Source organism: Haemorhous mexicanus, chromosome 5 (assembly GCF_027477595.1).
Source record: "Haemorhous mexicanus isolate bHaeMex1 chromosome 5, bHaeMex1.pri, whole genome shotgun sequence".
NCBI classification, from domain to species: Eukaryota; Metazoa; Chordata; class Aves; order Passeriformes; family Fringillidae; genus Haemorhous; species Haemorhous mexicanus.
In genome coordinates, this window is record NC_082345.1 from 23,168,342 (window position 1) to 23,183,014 (window position 14,673).

The 14,673-nt window shown below is 49.0% G+C and overlaps 1 protein-coding gene across 3 annotated transcripts in view; it reads left to right on the forward strand.

Annotated features, from left to right (window-relative positions):
- Nucleotides 1–4,323: 4,323 nt before the first annotated feature.
- The window catches only part of ABTB3 (ankyrin repeat and BTB domain containing 3), a 199,948-nt gene continuing 189,598 nt past the window's right edge, over nucleotides 4,324–14,673 (forward strand). For 2 of the 3 annotated variants that reach the window (XM_059846274.1, XM_059846275.1), the window contains exon 1: nucleotides 4,324–5,553. In XM_059846274.1, coding sequence (XP_059702257.1) covers nucleotides 4,587–5,553 — 967 coding nt within the window. In that variant the 5' untranslated portion in view covers nucleotides 4,324–4,586. The remainder of the gene's footprint in view (nucleotides 5,554–14,673) is intronic. The other variant, XM_059846273.1, reaches the window with a different exon arrangement.

Below are 14,673 nucleotides of genomic sequence, written 5' to 3' on the forward strand. Positions count from 1 at the left end.
GAACCAAGGTGCACTTGTGAAATGGTGGTAACACCCTTGGCTTGTGTGGAAGTAAGTGTTTAAACCAAACAATTGCCCTGGGGGCTCTGGCCCTGTCTCTGCAGTAAAGTATCTTGTCTTGCATAGCCATCAACAACAGACCCATTGAGTAACTGAGCAATTACAAAGTCCTCTGTCCCCTGACATAACCTCCCCATTTCTGGCAAACAGCTGTTGAGAAACTTTCTGAGATGAAGACTGTACATGCACCGTTGTGTTTAATAGTTACCAGTGTCTTTAGCCTCCAGGAATTTTCAGGTTTTAGCCTCAGAATTGTCAGATTTCTTTCTGAAACCATTTGTGCTCTTTGCTTCCAAACTGTACCATAGCCTTGGGCTCCACAGCTTTGTTATAAGATGTGAGATTTGGTTGAGGCTGGCAGTTTCCCAGAGCATCCTTGCCTTGTGTATTTTGAGAAATCCCAAGTAATCTCTCCCTTCCATGTCAGGCACAAGTCTATACATCTGTTACAAAACTCCACTCTCAGCACATGGGGGCATGGGGGCTGCAGGGAGAAAGTCAGGAAGGGTTGTGAGCTCAGTGGGAAGTTGGCTGCTTTTGCAGAGGAATACGGGTGGGTGGCTGCCCCTGGCTAAGCAATAGTCAGCTGAAATATAGGGGCAGCCCTATTCCTTAGTGTCTGCAAGAGGGAAAGCTGATCAGCTGTATCTTGTTTCTCCGTGGGGCAATGGTTCCTGCTAAATCCTAGCCAGGGGTCTTAATTCAGCTTGTTGCTGAAATCAGCAGGATGGAGTGGATCGGGGGAAAAATGGGTGGTGTGGCACCCACCTGCCACGTATTCTTCCCTCTCATGCTGGAGACACCACCAGTGCTTCCCTTCCAGCTGGCAAGCTGGTGGCCTCATTGTGTCACTCATTCCCACTACTTTTGGAGTTGCATGTGTTTGAGGAGCAACACTAGAGTCATCTCCCTGAGCCTGCATGTTGAAACAGCTGGCAGCAGTCTCCCAGTGGTCCTGCAGGGACCGTGATACCTGATGCCAGCACTCGGCCCCCTTGAGGGGTGTGTTCTTTGCAGCACTGTACACATGCTGCAGTCCCAAAGTCTCCTCTGCCAGGGATGTGCATTTCACACCTGCTTTACTGCTACAGGATTACAGCCTTGCTTTGTAAATGAACTCCTTTTTCTGGGATTAGAAACAGCAGCACTCCGACTTCCCCAACAATATAAGCAAGGACCTCTTAAGGTGTACTGCTTGCTCCTAGCAGCTGGAGATAACACTGGGAGATCCTGCAAATTCTGCTTTTCATCTGAGCTATTACTGCAGTGCAGCACATTGAATTTTGAATACAGAAATTACATGGAGTGGCCTCATCCTAGGTGAATTCCTGCTCTTCTGGTAGCCTGTTTGCTGTCATGTTCTTCCCTACTGCTGTCAAAAAGATGCCTTATGCGGGCAGTTGACTGGGTGGGGAAGGAAAGAATTGCAGCACTCCCCATAAAAATGCCAACTTCCCATTTACTTAAATTTGCCCTAAGCACCTTTTAAAAATGTGGTTCAATTTCCCTCTTTCAGAGTTTTAGCTGACACTTGTCATCCTGGTATGTTACTTAATCAGTCCCTGTCTGAATTGTCTGCAAGGATAATTGATGTTCCTGTCTCCAACAAGCTGAAAATTGTTTCCACCCAGCCTTTGACATATAAAGGGACTTTGTTTTCTGCAGTGGGTGTTCTTGTCTCATAGGCAAATGACCCTGACTGTAAGGCTTGCAGAATGGAGTGCAGCTGCAGACACCTGTCTTTCCTCCCAGTCTAGGAGAGGTGTGGTGCCCTTTATGGAGTAAAGCTAAGCACTGTCTCCAGAATTCATCCCATGCAGGCACTGTCCATGTTGCAGGAATGTGTTTTGCTCCAAACTGTTTGATCTTGTCTTTTCTGAGGGTGGTTTAAAGAATCCTGTCTGAGGAGCACTTTCCAAATAATGCTGAATCTCACTTCAGGATGCAGCAGCCAGCATATCCACACCTGAGCAAGTGAAATTCTTTGGGTACCAAAAGATCACCAGAAATACAGCCTGGTCACACTGAACTTATTTGAACTTCAGCCCTTTCAAGGGCTGGTAATTAGGAAAGGTAATTAGTCTTCTGAACAAATGAGTCAGAAATTCTTACTACCACTTTTGAAAGTTTAAACCAGCCTAGTGCTGCTGACATGCCTTTGGTGTGTTCAGTATTGCAACATCTTTTGAGCTGATAGTGTGACTGGGAATCAAACTGCCATTTGCAAGGTTGCAGCTACAAAATCTCTCAAGTAAGACCTAATATTTTGCTTTCTGAATTAAGAAATAAACCCCCCGTCTCTTTAGAAGTCCAAACTGTTTCTGAGTCAACAATAGAAATGCCTGAGTCTGCATGGTGCCCCAGACAACTGTCCACTCCTCATTTATCCTATTCATTTCAATGCCATATTGTAGCCTAGAAGTTATGCAGTGCCCAAGGGGAATGCTGACCTCTGCAGCACCGTTTTTGCACAAAGGCCGGTGAACAAAACACTCACTTCTCTTCTTCCAGCCTCCCTGGATGCCTACCTTGTGTCTCTATGAAGCCCATACAAACCAATTGCTAGAAAACTCCCCACCTTGAACTTTCCCTGAGTTTGACCTGCTCTCATATGCTCAGCATGCACAGGTGTGGCATTCCGTGAGAGCATAAGGACAGAGTCAGGTGAATGGAGTAAGAAAAATAACTATCCTGAGGGGTTTAGTCCTGGGGGTGCCTTCCCTCCTACCAAATATAAAGGGGAATTTTGAGCAACCACTGCACTGAGGTGGTGAAAACACCAGAGGGCTCTACTGACAGACGTACTGCTGGATTGCTGCAAAGTCCACAGGATGTTACTCTCGAGGTATGCGCTCATTTTAGGTGAGCCAGCCGCCCGAGAGTGGCTGTTGCCAGCCGCACGGGCCTCGGCATCTTACTTCACTTGTGACAGCGGCTTAAGTTCTGATTGCTCCTGTTCTCAGCTCTTCTACCTTTTATCAGGATATGGTGGTGTTTGGGAAATCTGTGGAAACCAATTGTGCATACTGCATCTTGTGGATGGGCCAAGACTATGCTGAGAAAGCAGTTTTTGACAGCACTTGACTTCATTTGGAAAGCAACCCCCTCTTGGTGTTTTTGGTGGTGTCATAGTTCTCCCCAGCCTGACTGACAAATGAGCCTACCTGTAGTTGTGCTCCTGCCTTTCCTCTAGGAAGCTGATGTTGAAGGAGTGCCAGGCTTGCTTGGATGGGGAAATCTCTTACATGACTTGCCTTGTCTGTCCAAGAATTTTGGCTGCTTCTGTTGGCATGATAGAGAAATGTGTTTGCTAGGCTTTTATCCTTAAAGCGATAGAAAATTGCTAGTATTTTACACTTTAAAGGATGTACGATTTCTTCAAAACCAGAGCACAAAAACATAAACATTCTCGGTCTGTTGCCTGGGACATTAGTAAGGAAACTCCTAATAAAGCTAAAGCCTAGCAATGTGAGATTAAAATACATTAGTCGAGGAGAAATTGTCTTGCACAAAAACCATCTTACTATGCATAGGAAATGTGCCCTAAGCCCAGTATAATTCTTACTTGTCAAAGCCTTCACGATTCTTAATGGGTTAACGTCAAGAATGTCAAAGGGTTTTATTATACTTGTTTTAATTATTTGGAAATTGCTCTTCCTGACTCGAGTGATGGCTGGAATTCTCACGTGGCAGTTTCTGCTTGATTTCAAAACGTCTGTCTGATGAGACGTGTGAGTGCTTGCGCTCCCCGTCATTTGTTTATAGCAAAATCAGGGAACTGCTGGTGTGAAAACCCAGTGCGGGCTGAAGCGGGACTCTAGTTCGTACGCCTGGGGAACGGCGTAGATGCATGTAGCAGAGCCGTGCTGTTCCCAGCCGCGGGGACAGAAGACACGGATGGCCGCACTCAACCCGCTGCCGGGGGCCCAGACCCGCATTATCATATCTTTGCAGCGCACAGTCCCAGGCCCTGAGGTGCTGCCTTGCGCGGAGGTCGCAGCCCCGGCGAGCTTCGCGCACCGGCGGCTCCGCGGACGGGCCCGGGACACGGCGGACTCGGCGGCAACGCACAGGCCGCGCCCCTCCCGGCCCGCGCCGCGCTGCGCGGAGCGGCCCCGCAGAGCGAGGAGAGAGGCGGCCGCAGCAGGGCGCCGTCCCATTGGCCGCCGGGCGGGCTGTTTTGCATGTCCCCGCCCCCTGGCTGCCCCATTGGCTGCGAACCGGCGGTGCTTTGCATGCCCCCCCGCCCCGCGCCCGCTGGCCGGTGCTGTGCTGCGCTGCGGTGTCGGGTCGGCAGCGCGGCGCAGTGCAGGAGCTGGAGCTGGAGCCGGACCGGCAGCGGAGCTCGGCCGGCGGCGGCAGCAGGATCAGGGCGCAGGCAGCACCGCCGCTTCGCTGCCGTCTGGCGGAGCGGGGTGAAGCGAACGGCCAGCGGGTCGCGCCGCGCCCGCTCGCTGCTCTCTCCCCCAGCGTTCCCGTGAGCCGCTCCCCGCCCGGGTCCGTCGGGTGCAGCATGAAGTGCGGCGATGGCCCGGAGAGGTAAGACGGCGGTGAGGACGCTGGAAGACCTGACGCTGGACTCCGGGTATGGTGGTGCGGCGGACTCTGTGCGCTCCTCCAACTTGTCGCTGTGCTGCTCGGATTCGCACCCCGCGTACCCCTATGGAGGAAGCTGCTGGCCGCACCTAACTGACTCCATGCACAGTCGGCACAACAGCTTCGACACCGTCAACACCGTCCTAGCGGAAGACTCCGAGGTGCTGGACTGCGCGGGGCAGCAGTGCTCCCGGCTCCTGCCCGACCTTGAGGAGGTCCCCTGGAGCCTGGAGGAGGTGGAGGCACTGCTGCTGCTGCCGCCGCCGCCGCCGCCGCGCCGGGAGCCGCGGGCGCCGGGCGCCGCCAGCCCCGGGAGCCGGGATGCGGCGGCGCGGCTCTCGACGCTGGTGAGCCGGGCGCTGGTGCGCATCGCCCGGGAAGCACAGAGACTGAGCCTCCGCTTCGCTAAGTGCACCAAGCACGAGGTGCGGAGCGCCATGGAGATCGTCCTGGGCTGGACGCTGGCGGCCCGCTGCACGGCAGCTGCCCTCGGCGCCCTCTCCCTCTACAACATGAGCAGCAGCGGCGGCGACCGCTTCAGCCGAGGCAAGTCGGCCCGGTGCGGACTGGCCTTCTCCGTGGGCAAGTTCTACCGCTGGATGGTGGACAGCCGCGTGGCCCTGCGCATCCACGAGCACGCCGCCATCTACCTCACCGCCGGCACCGAGAGCCTCTTCCGCGACATCCACGCGCGGGTGCTGGCCGGTCCCGCCGCTCCGCTCCCGCCTCCCGGCCGCCCCACGGCCGCCGCCGCCGCCCCGGCCGAGAAGGAGAAGGAGGGCGGCGAGGCTCCCCGCTTCACCCTGGAGGCGCTGGAGCAGACGGTCAACAACGACCCCGAGCTCTGGGGCTTGCTGCAGCCCTACCAGCACCTCATCTGCGGAAAGAACGCCAGCGGTAAGTGCGGCCGTCGGGCGGGACCGGGCGCCACCGACCACCTGTTGCGCCGGGCGGGCCCCCGGCCGCCCCCCCGGGCGCTGGGCGGGCCGTCGCCGCCGCACCTGCCGCCGGGGCCGGGGGCTGGGAATGGAGGAGCGGCGCGGCTGCCCCTGCACGGCGGTGCCCGGCCCAGGGAGCGCTGGAGGGGAGCTGCCGAGCATCCCCCGCACGGCTCTGCCGCGGCGTGATGGGTGTGAATTCAGGGGCAGCCGGCTGGGTGTCGGCGAGGGCTGTCTGAGAGACAGTGGTTCAGAGCTTCAGTTTTCCACAGGAAGTGGCAGAAGCGCAGCTGAACGCTTGCAGGCGAGATCAAACTTTTGTTACATATGCAGGGGTTTGGCCAGCGATTGCGTGGTTGGCGCTGAAATGCAGTCTTTCTGGACAGATTTCATTCATGTTGCTGCATGTTTACTCAGAGCTTGACACAAATGCAACACCGTGATGCATCAACTTCCTGGGCATTTTTCTCTTCGTTTTTTAACGGATGAATCTAATATTTTTAATAAGTTATCCTTCGGTAGAGTGGCATTCCAAAGTTGATGTTCTTTATTTCAGCTCCCTCAATTTGTCAGGGAAGGGAAAATGGAACGAGACGTGTTTCGGGGAGGCAGAGTTAATATAGGGTAGTTTTTTCTATAGCTTCTCTTAAGCGTGCACAGACACTTGCAAACACTTTTATTAAGCTTTAATTCAAAATACCTGTCAAACTGACATGCAAATATTTGGGGAGGGGGCGTATGGAAGAGGAAGGGAACTGGGAGAACAAGGGTAACTGGAAGCTTAGATCACGTCTCCAGATAAGCCTTGTTAAGTTGTTAAAGCCACAGAGGATGCATTACAGCTAATTATCTATTGTCTTAAGGCACCTTCTATCCCATAAGAGACCCGAAGGAGAATGCCAGGTGGGAGCGAAAGAAAGGGGTGGATGTTCCTCTCTGCTGTAAATAGATGTTGCTTAGTTATAGTCCTCTGGTGGTTTTACTCCAGCAGTGGATGTCCTCCCCAGAGGCATCACTGAACCACCCCTCAAAATGCATCTGACCTCGGGGGCTTGTGTTGCAGGACCCCGCTGTGTTATTCCAGTGCGGGTGCAGGCAGTCATGGCTTCCCCAGGAGTGCCATCGTTGTTTTTTTCCTTGAGTCCTGCTATGGTGCCTGTAGGTTTCAGATGGCACTGTGTTGTGTTTCTGACATTGCAGCACTGGCTGTGCAGGCTCCTACTGAGCCTTTCATTTTGTTTTGCGGCTCTCTGTAACTCCCTCTGTATCAGCTCAGTGGATTTTAATCAACTTCATTCTGACCCTCATTTATCTCCCTTCTAGGGACACAAAACAGAGTTTTCATCTCCATTTTTTTTTTAGTTTTAGCTGCCACAAATCTCCTTGGTAGCTCAGTCCTGAATTGAGCAAATAGCATTTTTCTGAGATGTTTGAATCAGACCCTAGCAAGTTATCCATTTTGTTTTGCCTCTCTCCCTATGCCTACCTGCTTTCTATGCAAATGTCTATAATGTTGTTTTGCTTTTTAGTATCTTATAATACATAGTTTGGCATCCTGTTAAATATATTTAGAGTTACAGGTGCAAATAAGAGCCAGGCCTCCTTACAGTAAAAGCCATTTTTTAGTGCTGTAAATGTTTGTTTAGTTTTAATCCAAGGGTGTGTTGCCTGCTCTTAAGCACTTTCAAGGTAACTAAACCAGGCATTATAAACCATTAAACACATCAGTCTGTTTCTTCACTAGTGAGGTATGTGTCTGTTTATATAGTCCTCACCATTTTGATGTCTTGAGTCCTCCATGTTTGGTTGCAAATGTTTCCTTCTCAGGCACTTAGAACAGGTGGGGAAGTCTCGTGTGAGACATTATTTGACTGGCTTGAAACTGTTGGGGCCGTCTGTGGCAGAAGGCTTGGATTGCTGGAAGCTGCATCTCTGTTTAGTGGCTTAACCACAAGTTCATCCTTCCTCCATCCTCAGTACTTGAAACACCGTGATAGCACAACTTAACAGGTAGCAGACTTCTCACATCTCTTTGCACCTCTCCAGGAGAAGAGACAGGTCTTGTACTCTTGAAGTTCTGTAAGTTGGGGTGTCATTTTCCGGCTGGGTTGCACGTGAGCACACAAGCACTGGAATCAGTGAATTTGGTCCAGCAGGTGTGGACAAGAAGCAATGGTGGGGTCCTTTCTGAAGGTACCATGGCCAGTGTGATTTGAGTGAACGTGGGGAATGGAAAGCAGTGCAAAAGCAGATTCTGTAGCAGTACCTTATCTGCAGGCAAGTTTTTGTGGGGAGAGGTGCCTCTCTCTGGGAGGCAAATGTCAAACCTTTGAAAAATTTCCAGGTGAAATTCAACACCTTATAGTTCATCCAGACTGTGAAACAGGCAACCCATGAAGATCATGGGCTGCAGGTATGTAAAGAACATGAATTTGTGCATGATGCAGTCCAAGATGGCTCTGACAGAGTTTGTGAACACGAGTGTTGGGGAAGATGGTCTGAGGATCTGCAAGACACAAATCAGCCTTTCAGGGCTTCCCTGTAAGTTGTGTAGAGTGTTTAGTGGTTTCAGCTGAGATTTTTTAGCCTGATGTCATACTTGGTCATCTTGGAAGCTGCTGAATATGATCAGTATTGCAAGATAACCTTCTCCTTCCTACAGTTGATGGTCATGTGCCTTCAGACAAAGATGTTTGAACCGGTTCTTTCTATGGGCCCTTGAGCTTGCTGGGTTCCTTTTGGGTGTATTTGGCCTGAGCTTGGACAGCTGCCTCAATGGCAGCTCCACTCTCCAACAGGAGCCTGCTCATTGCTCTTGTAGGGTCAAAAGCGTGTGGATGAAGGTAGTGGCACTCCTTCATGTGTTGCAGGTAGCAGGCCATGTGTCCTTGATAAGGCCCTTGATAAGGCCCTTGATAACCTCGTGTGGGACAGGGCAGGGATAACAAAGGCAAGGCAGGCGATGCCATCGGCAGCGAGCTACTGGGACTGTGACAGCAACTGCTGGCATATTGACTGAGCTTATCTTTCTTATTACTATATCAGAAAAAATAGACCTTAAAAGCACTCTGAGGTAGTAGTTTCCACTCCCCCCCCCCCCCCCCGCCCCCGGAATTTTAACTTCATGGCTGAATGAAAATGAAAAACTTTACGTTTGGGATTTCAGTGACGCTTAAATGTTTCAATTATGAGCTCCGTCTGAACAGCACAGTGCACGTTTTACATCCTATAACAGTTGCACAGAGTGTTATTTCCCTTGGAACAGGGGGAGAAAAATACTGTGTGCTCAATGAAAGGCAGTAAAAGCTGGCACCTCTGTGGTTTAAGCCATATTATTTTAGTTTTTTTATTGCTCATCAAACCCTTACTTTTATGCCAGCTCTGAGAAATGCTTTGAGATGAATGGGAAGTTTCCCCAGGTCTTGGATCCAGTGCAAATCATTGGAGTAAATCCATGTGTGTTGTTTTAATGGGGGAGCTTGGATGGCAGGTCCAAGTAGCTCAAAGCCACCTGCTTGGTGTTATGGAGGTCCTCTTTAACTGGAAGGAGGGATGGTATTAGAAAACACTTGAATTAATACAGAGTTAAGAAAATTGGTTTTTCCTGTTTCAGTCTTCAGCGGTCTCCATGTCTTCATGATGGAACTTTTGGTGGGAGGTACACAGCCAGGAAGCTGGGGGATCACAGGGTGGAGTTTTCTGTGGAGGAGTCAGCATGCACAACTCTGCCTTGTCTGTTTGTGTACAGCTTCTAAAAATAGTGATTTGGAACCCAACTACATCCCTGTGGTTTCTTCCTCTTCTTAATACTATTTAGAGAAGAAGATCAAACTAGTTGGAAACCCAGGATTAGGTCAGGCTTGGCTGATACGTGTCAGCTAACCTCAGTGTAACCTCAGCCTCTTCTCCTAATTCAGGTGAACTAGGGGGACTCTGAGCAAATGAGCAGTACCAATATATTAGCACAGCTTAACCAAATCAACAAATTCTTTTCAATTTTGATTCATATGTGTACATACATGCGTGCACACAGAGACCATACCCTTCTTTTACTGGCAAGCATACTGTTATCTGTTACTTCTCTGATTTTTGCTGTAATTGAACCATTCAGGATGCCATTATGGCCTTAGGGGCAGTGCAAAAATCAATCTAAAACTTATTTCAGCTAAAATGATAGGGGAATATTTGGGCAAAAATGGAATTTTATGCTATTTTCTTAGCCTTATTTAAACTGTAATTCCAAGAATATCCTTCCCCCTCCACCCCTCCATTATGTTTCCGTTGTATTTTTTGCTGCTTAAAAAAAAAGAATATAGTTGAAGTTTCTTATGTGTGCCAGTATATTATACTTAGAGGTCTTTGCTGTTTTTTTTTTTCCCATCTATTCCACGGCACTTGAGGTTGCCATGAGTGGTGGTGCGACAAATGATGTGTAGTTTTGCTCGGTTCTCTTACCTGACAGTTTCCCAAGCAAACTTCCACACCGTTTTTGAACAACTTGTGAATTTGTCTCCTCTCCATTCTGGGAGGGGGAGAGGGGGACAAATCCCCAAAGGGCAGAATGTTTTGCCAGTTTGTCATTTGTGGCCAGTGATGCTGGTGGGAGCTGGGATGGCAGTGCAGAAACCATGCTCCTTCTCTGTAGTGGGGTGGGTTGCTTTGACCCCTGGTGTTGGCAGGAGTGGAACAGAAGGATGTGTTCACATCCACACATCAGTATGTGTGTGCTTCTTGAAAACCTCTGTTGCCTTGAGAGGACACCTTGAAAAGGGAGCAATGGTAGGACTGGGAAATCGAGACCCATTGGGAGGTTGAGGTTTGACTCACTGGGTGATGAAGGTTTGTTTCCCCTCTGGATGTTTTGATTCATGTAATTTTGTTTCAGTTATGAGTCTTAACATAAAAAAAATAAAAATCCAGAATTGGTTATACTGGAGGCACCCGGGATAATCATAAAGCTTATGTTAGCCAATATGATTGTTCCTTTTGTCATGTTGGAAAGTACCTTAATAGCATTTGTAGCCTTGGCCACACTAGGGAGTTTTCAGGCTGCATCTACATTACTTAGTTTCTGATATAAATGAGTCTTTGGAATGATGATTGGAAATGTGATTGTGTATACAAGGAGCATGTTAGGGGAATAACAGTGTAGTTTTAGCAGTATATTGGGTTCCTGGCTTTTTTGCTGGGTGCTGACAGGCTTCATGTAGTTTTTCAGCCATCCTGTCAGCTGATGACATAAAGTGCAGGTGAACATTAGGGACAACTTTGCGTCTTTTCCTAGTGCTGCTGCAAATGCTCTTTCTTCCACTGCTCAAAGTTAATAGAAATGAAAAAGACACCACTCTTAGTGTGTTGGTGTTTCTGCAGTGTGTGTCATACCAAGCAGTTGGTTGTCAGTCACAAACCTCCTGCATTGTCCAGAGTAAATACCTGGTGGTGCAGTGGCTGGGAACATCTAAAGCCTGAACCTCTTCTCCCCTGCCTGGTTATGGGTTGAGTTCTCCCATCTCAGAAGTTAGGCAAAAAGCTTTATGGTCTTTTCCTCACCTTTCCCCTAATGCAGATGTGAAAGAAGAAAGCCCTGCTCTATGAGATGACACCAGAGGAGGAGAAAGCTGTTTTCTGTAGCCCATGGGCATTGGGAATGAAGTCCCCTGCCTGGAATAATTTCCTTTGGCCAATGTGCAGTGCAGAAAGAGGGGGGGAGATCCTTTCAGGTAGTTTGCTGGAATTAGTAGCTTTCATGCAAAATACTTCTGTTGCTGGCCCAGCAAAGGATGTACAGGAAAAGCAAGGCGGGGATGGATGAGGGAGTTCATCACCAGGCTGTGTTTTCTTGCAGTGAGTGTGATGAGCAGCAGCACCTCCACCGTTTGTGTCCCTGAGCAGGGTGGCATTCTGTGTACTCTTGGGGGCTGAAGTGGATGCTTGGTGGATGGTGAATCCCCTCAGTGCCTGTTCACTTTCCCTGTCTCCTCCCACTTTGAAGACTCCTGCTGCCTCAGTTTCCCAGGCTGGGCCATCGTGTCCAGCTCTGGCAGCGGTGCCTTCCTGCCAGTCCGTTTGTGCCAGCACTCCTGTCCATGGCTCTGTCTGCAGGCTGTTTTCCTTTGCCCAGCATATAGGAGGCTTTAGCAAGGCATAAAAAATAAGTAGGGACTATTTTCTTTGCTCTTGTCCTTGTTTACTTGCTGACCAAAAGCAACATACTGCACCATCTCTGTAGAAATCTGTAATTACAATTGTTATGTACCTGATAAGTATTTTAAAGATTTCAAAAGACATTAAGTGAAGATTACCCCAGAGCTTGCATGGCCAGCTTAATAACCTCTGGTTACTTTGCCAGAAGTGTTCAGTTAGGCAGCCTGAAAAAACACACAGGCGTTGTGGAGGACTGTGCCAGCTAAATGGTCACATGTGGTTGATTCTTGGTCTGCCCTTGCTTTCAGGGGTTTCCTACAACAAAGAGTTTGCATCAGTGGCCACATCTGTCTGGCAATGCATGAGCTTCCCATTTTCCCAGAAGGTAACAGTTATCCTAAGGATGTGAGGAGATAAAATCTGATGTCAAGTCACTCCTTTTGCTTTCTGTAGGGCTGCATTTCTCTCTTGTAAAAACAGAAGAGAGGAGGGCACTGATCAGGTGAAATGAGTCAGTGAGAAGGCAGCTGTTGGCTTCTTCTGACAGCAGGAGTGAGGGGCATGTTCCTGGGAGCCGCTGAAGAAGGAGCTGCTGTTGGTGTGGATCAGTTCAGCAGCATGGATGGGGCACAGGCATGCTGACACCTTGCTGAGGCTTGTCTCAGTTACTTTAATTTAACCTGATGTGCTGGTGATCTTGCATCATTACACTTCCGTACTCTGGCAGTTTGTGGGTAAGGAGAAAGTTCTACAGCATTTTCTTAGGCTCCACTGAAGAGGTGCCTGTCATCTTGATGGTATTTTATCCTCTTCCTTGATTCCTAGGCTGAGTTCATAGGAAGCACAGTACCTACCCTTTTTTGGTTGTAATTGTTCCTAAAAACAACCCAAGAGATTTTATAGTATGGTGAGAGGGTATCCAGTGGTAAATACGTGGACCAGCTTGGAGGCTGAAAAGGTGCTCAAGAGACTCAAAGTTTCCCACAGGGATTCTCTTGGCTCATCACTGATAAGGAAAAGAAATTGTCTTTGATTTGGTTTAAACAATACTGGATCAATAATAAGGAACAGGACAAAAATTAGACCCCCTGTACCAAGAGACCTCAGGACAGGTGATTGTGTGCCTGATGAATCAAGCTGACAGAGGTGGATAAGAGAAGAAGGACTTGTTCACCCCAGTTGGTTCCAGGCCACTTAAAAGCATGGTGCTAGACCTGGTGTAAATCCCTGTGGCAATGGTGTGTGGCTGCCTGATGTTGGGGCTTGATGGGAACTTGGCTGGCATGACCCTTGGGGACTGGGCTCTTCCTGCCATGGTGCTTCAGATGTTGATACTGAGATCTTCTGAATGATACATGGAGGCACAGGAGACAGGTAAAGCTCTTTCTGTTGGGGTGTAAGGCAGCTGAAAGCGAAAGTGCAGGGAGGGATTAGTGCTGCAGGATGTGTGGGAGGCGGCGGGATGCTCGCCAGGAGATAGGAGCGCATGAAGGTGTTGCAGCTGAGCCGCGAGGGACTGCTAATACTTCTGGGTCAGCAAATTCACAGCCTTACGTGGCTTTTCCAGAGCTCTTATGTGCATAGACCTTGCTCATGTGAACAGCACATGGACTTCACACAGCCATAAAGGTCTTGGGACAGGCTGGTGAGTGAGCAGGAGAACAGGAACCTCTGAAAAGATTAGAGAAGAGGCCTCTTCAAGGACCGGATTTCTGTCCTCAAGTGCTGTGGAGTAGCACCTGGACCTGCAAGAGTCTGAGGCTTTAAAATTCATAAAACCACCCTGTTTTTAAATTACACTGCTATGAAATATTGCTCCCAGGTGGGGGAAGAGAGTGGGGCTGGGGTTGCAGCAGAGGTATGTTGAATGTATTTGCATTTTTGTGGCAGTTAAATAATCGAAGGAAACTTTGCATCCTGCAGTGTTTTACAGTTTCTCTGGCCCTGTGGTAGCTTTGGATAAACACTGTTGGGCTGTAGTGCCTTCGCTTATGTGTTGTGTTTGGCTGTGATTAAGTTGCTAGTCAGGGAACGTTGGCTTTTTCTTGCAAAGAGCTAAGCTAGTCTTGCAAGCCTCTCTCTGGGATGTTACCCAGAAGGGATTTGGAAAAACAGAGGTTGTGGTGCTGTGGGCCATATGTACTCCCCAGACTGCAGGTCCTTTGTCCCAGATGAAGCATCTTCAGTTCTCTGTCACCTCTAAGAAGTGAATGTGGCCGGCAGCAAGGCAAGCTGCCACCGGGGAGGTGGGCCAGGTGCCTGGGGATGGATGCTGGACTCCCAGACCTTCAGTGGGAAGTGCTGCCAGCGGAAATGAGAGAGATTTCAGAGGTCATAGTCATTTTGGCTACCCACTGAGATGGTTTTTTTGTGGAGAATACTAAGATTTTTTTTTATTTTTGGTGTAATACAGGGGCATTTCTCTGCATGCCAGCATATTGCAGAAATTGGTTTCACTAAATCATTCACTGTAAGTCTGAGTAGGTATATAATTTTGCTCTGGGTTGCCATATAGTAGAGGCAGCTGCTAGGGGCTAGACGCAGGTACCTCTGATGCTGGTATTTCCCTAGGTGCTTATAAAATAAGGGTCACAGAACTCAGTACTTCAGAAAAAGTATCTGTGTGCTACTTGTGTTATTTAACTTCTCTAGTGATGTCTTGTGTGGGGTGCTGTGTGAGTCAAGCTGTTCCAAAGGTAGTGCTAAATCCAGTCCTGTAGTCCTTGTTTGGGCACAATTCCCCCTGGTTTTGGTGGCAAGGACAGCCTGTCAAACACCAAGATTGGCTTTTGCATTTGGTAACAAATTAAAGAATTAAGAATTAAACTCCTGAGTCAAAGCTAGAGGCCCAGGCTTAGTTTTGCTTAAGATAGCTTTTCCAAAACTGAAGATATGTATCAGTACCTCACTGCAGATACTTATTCCTAATTTGAAA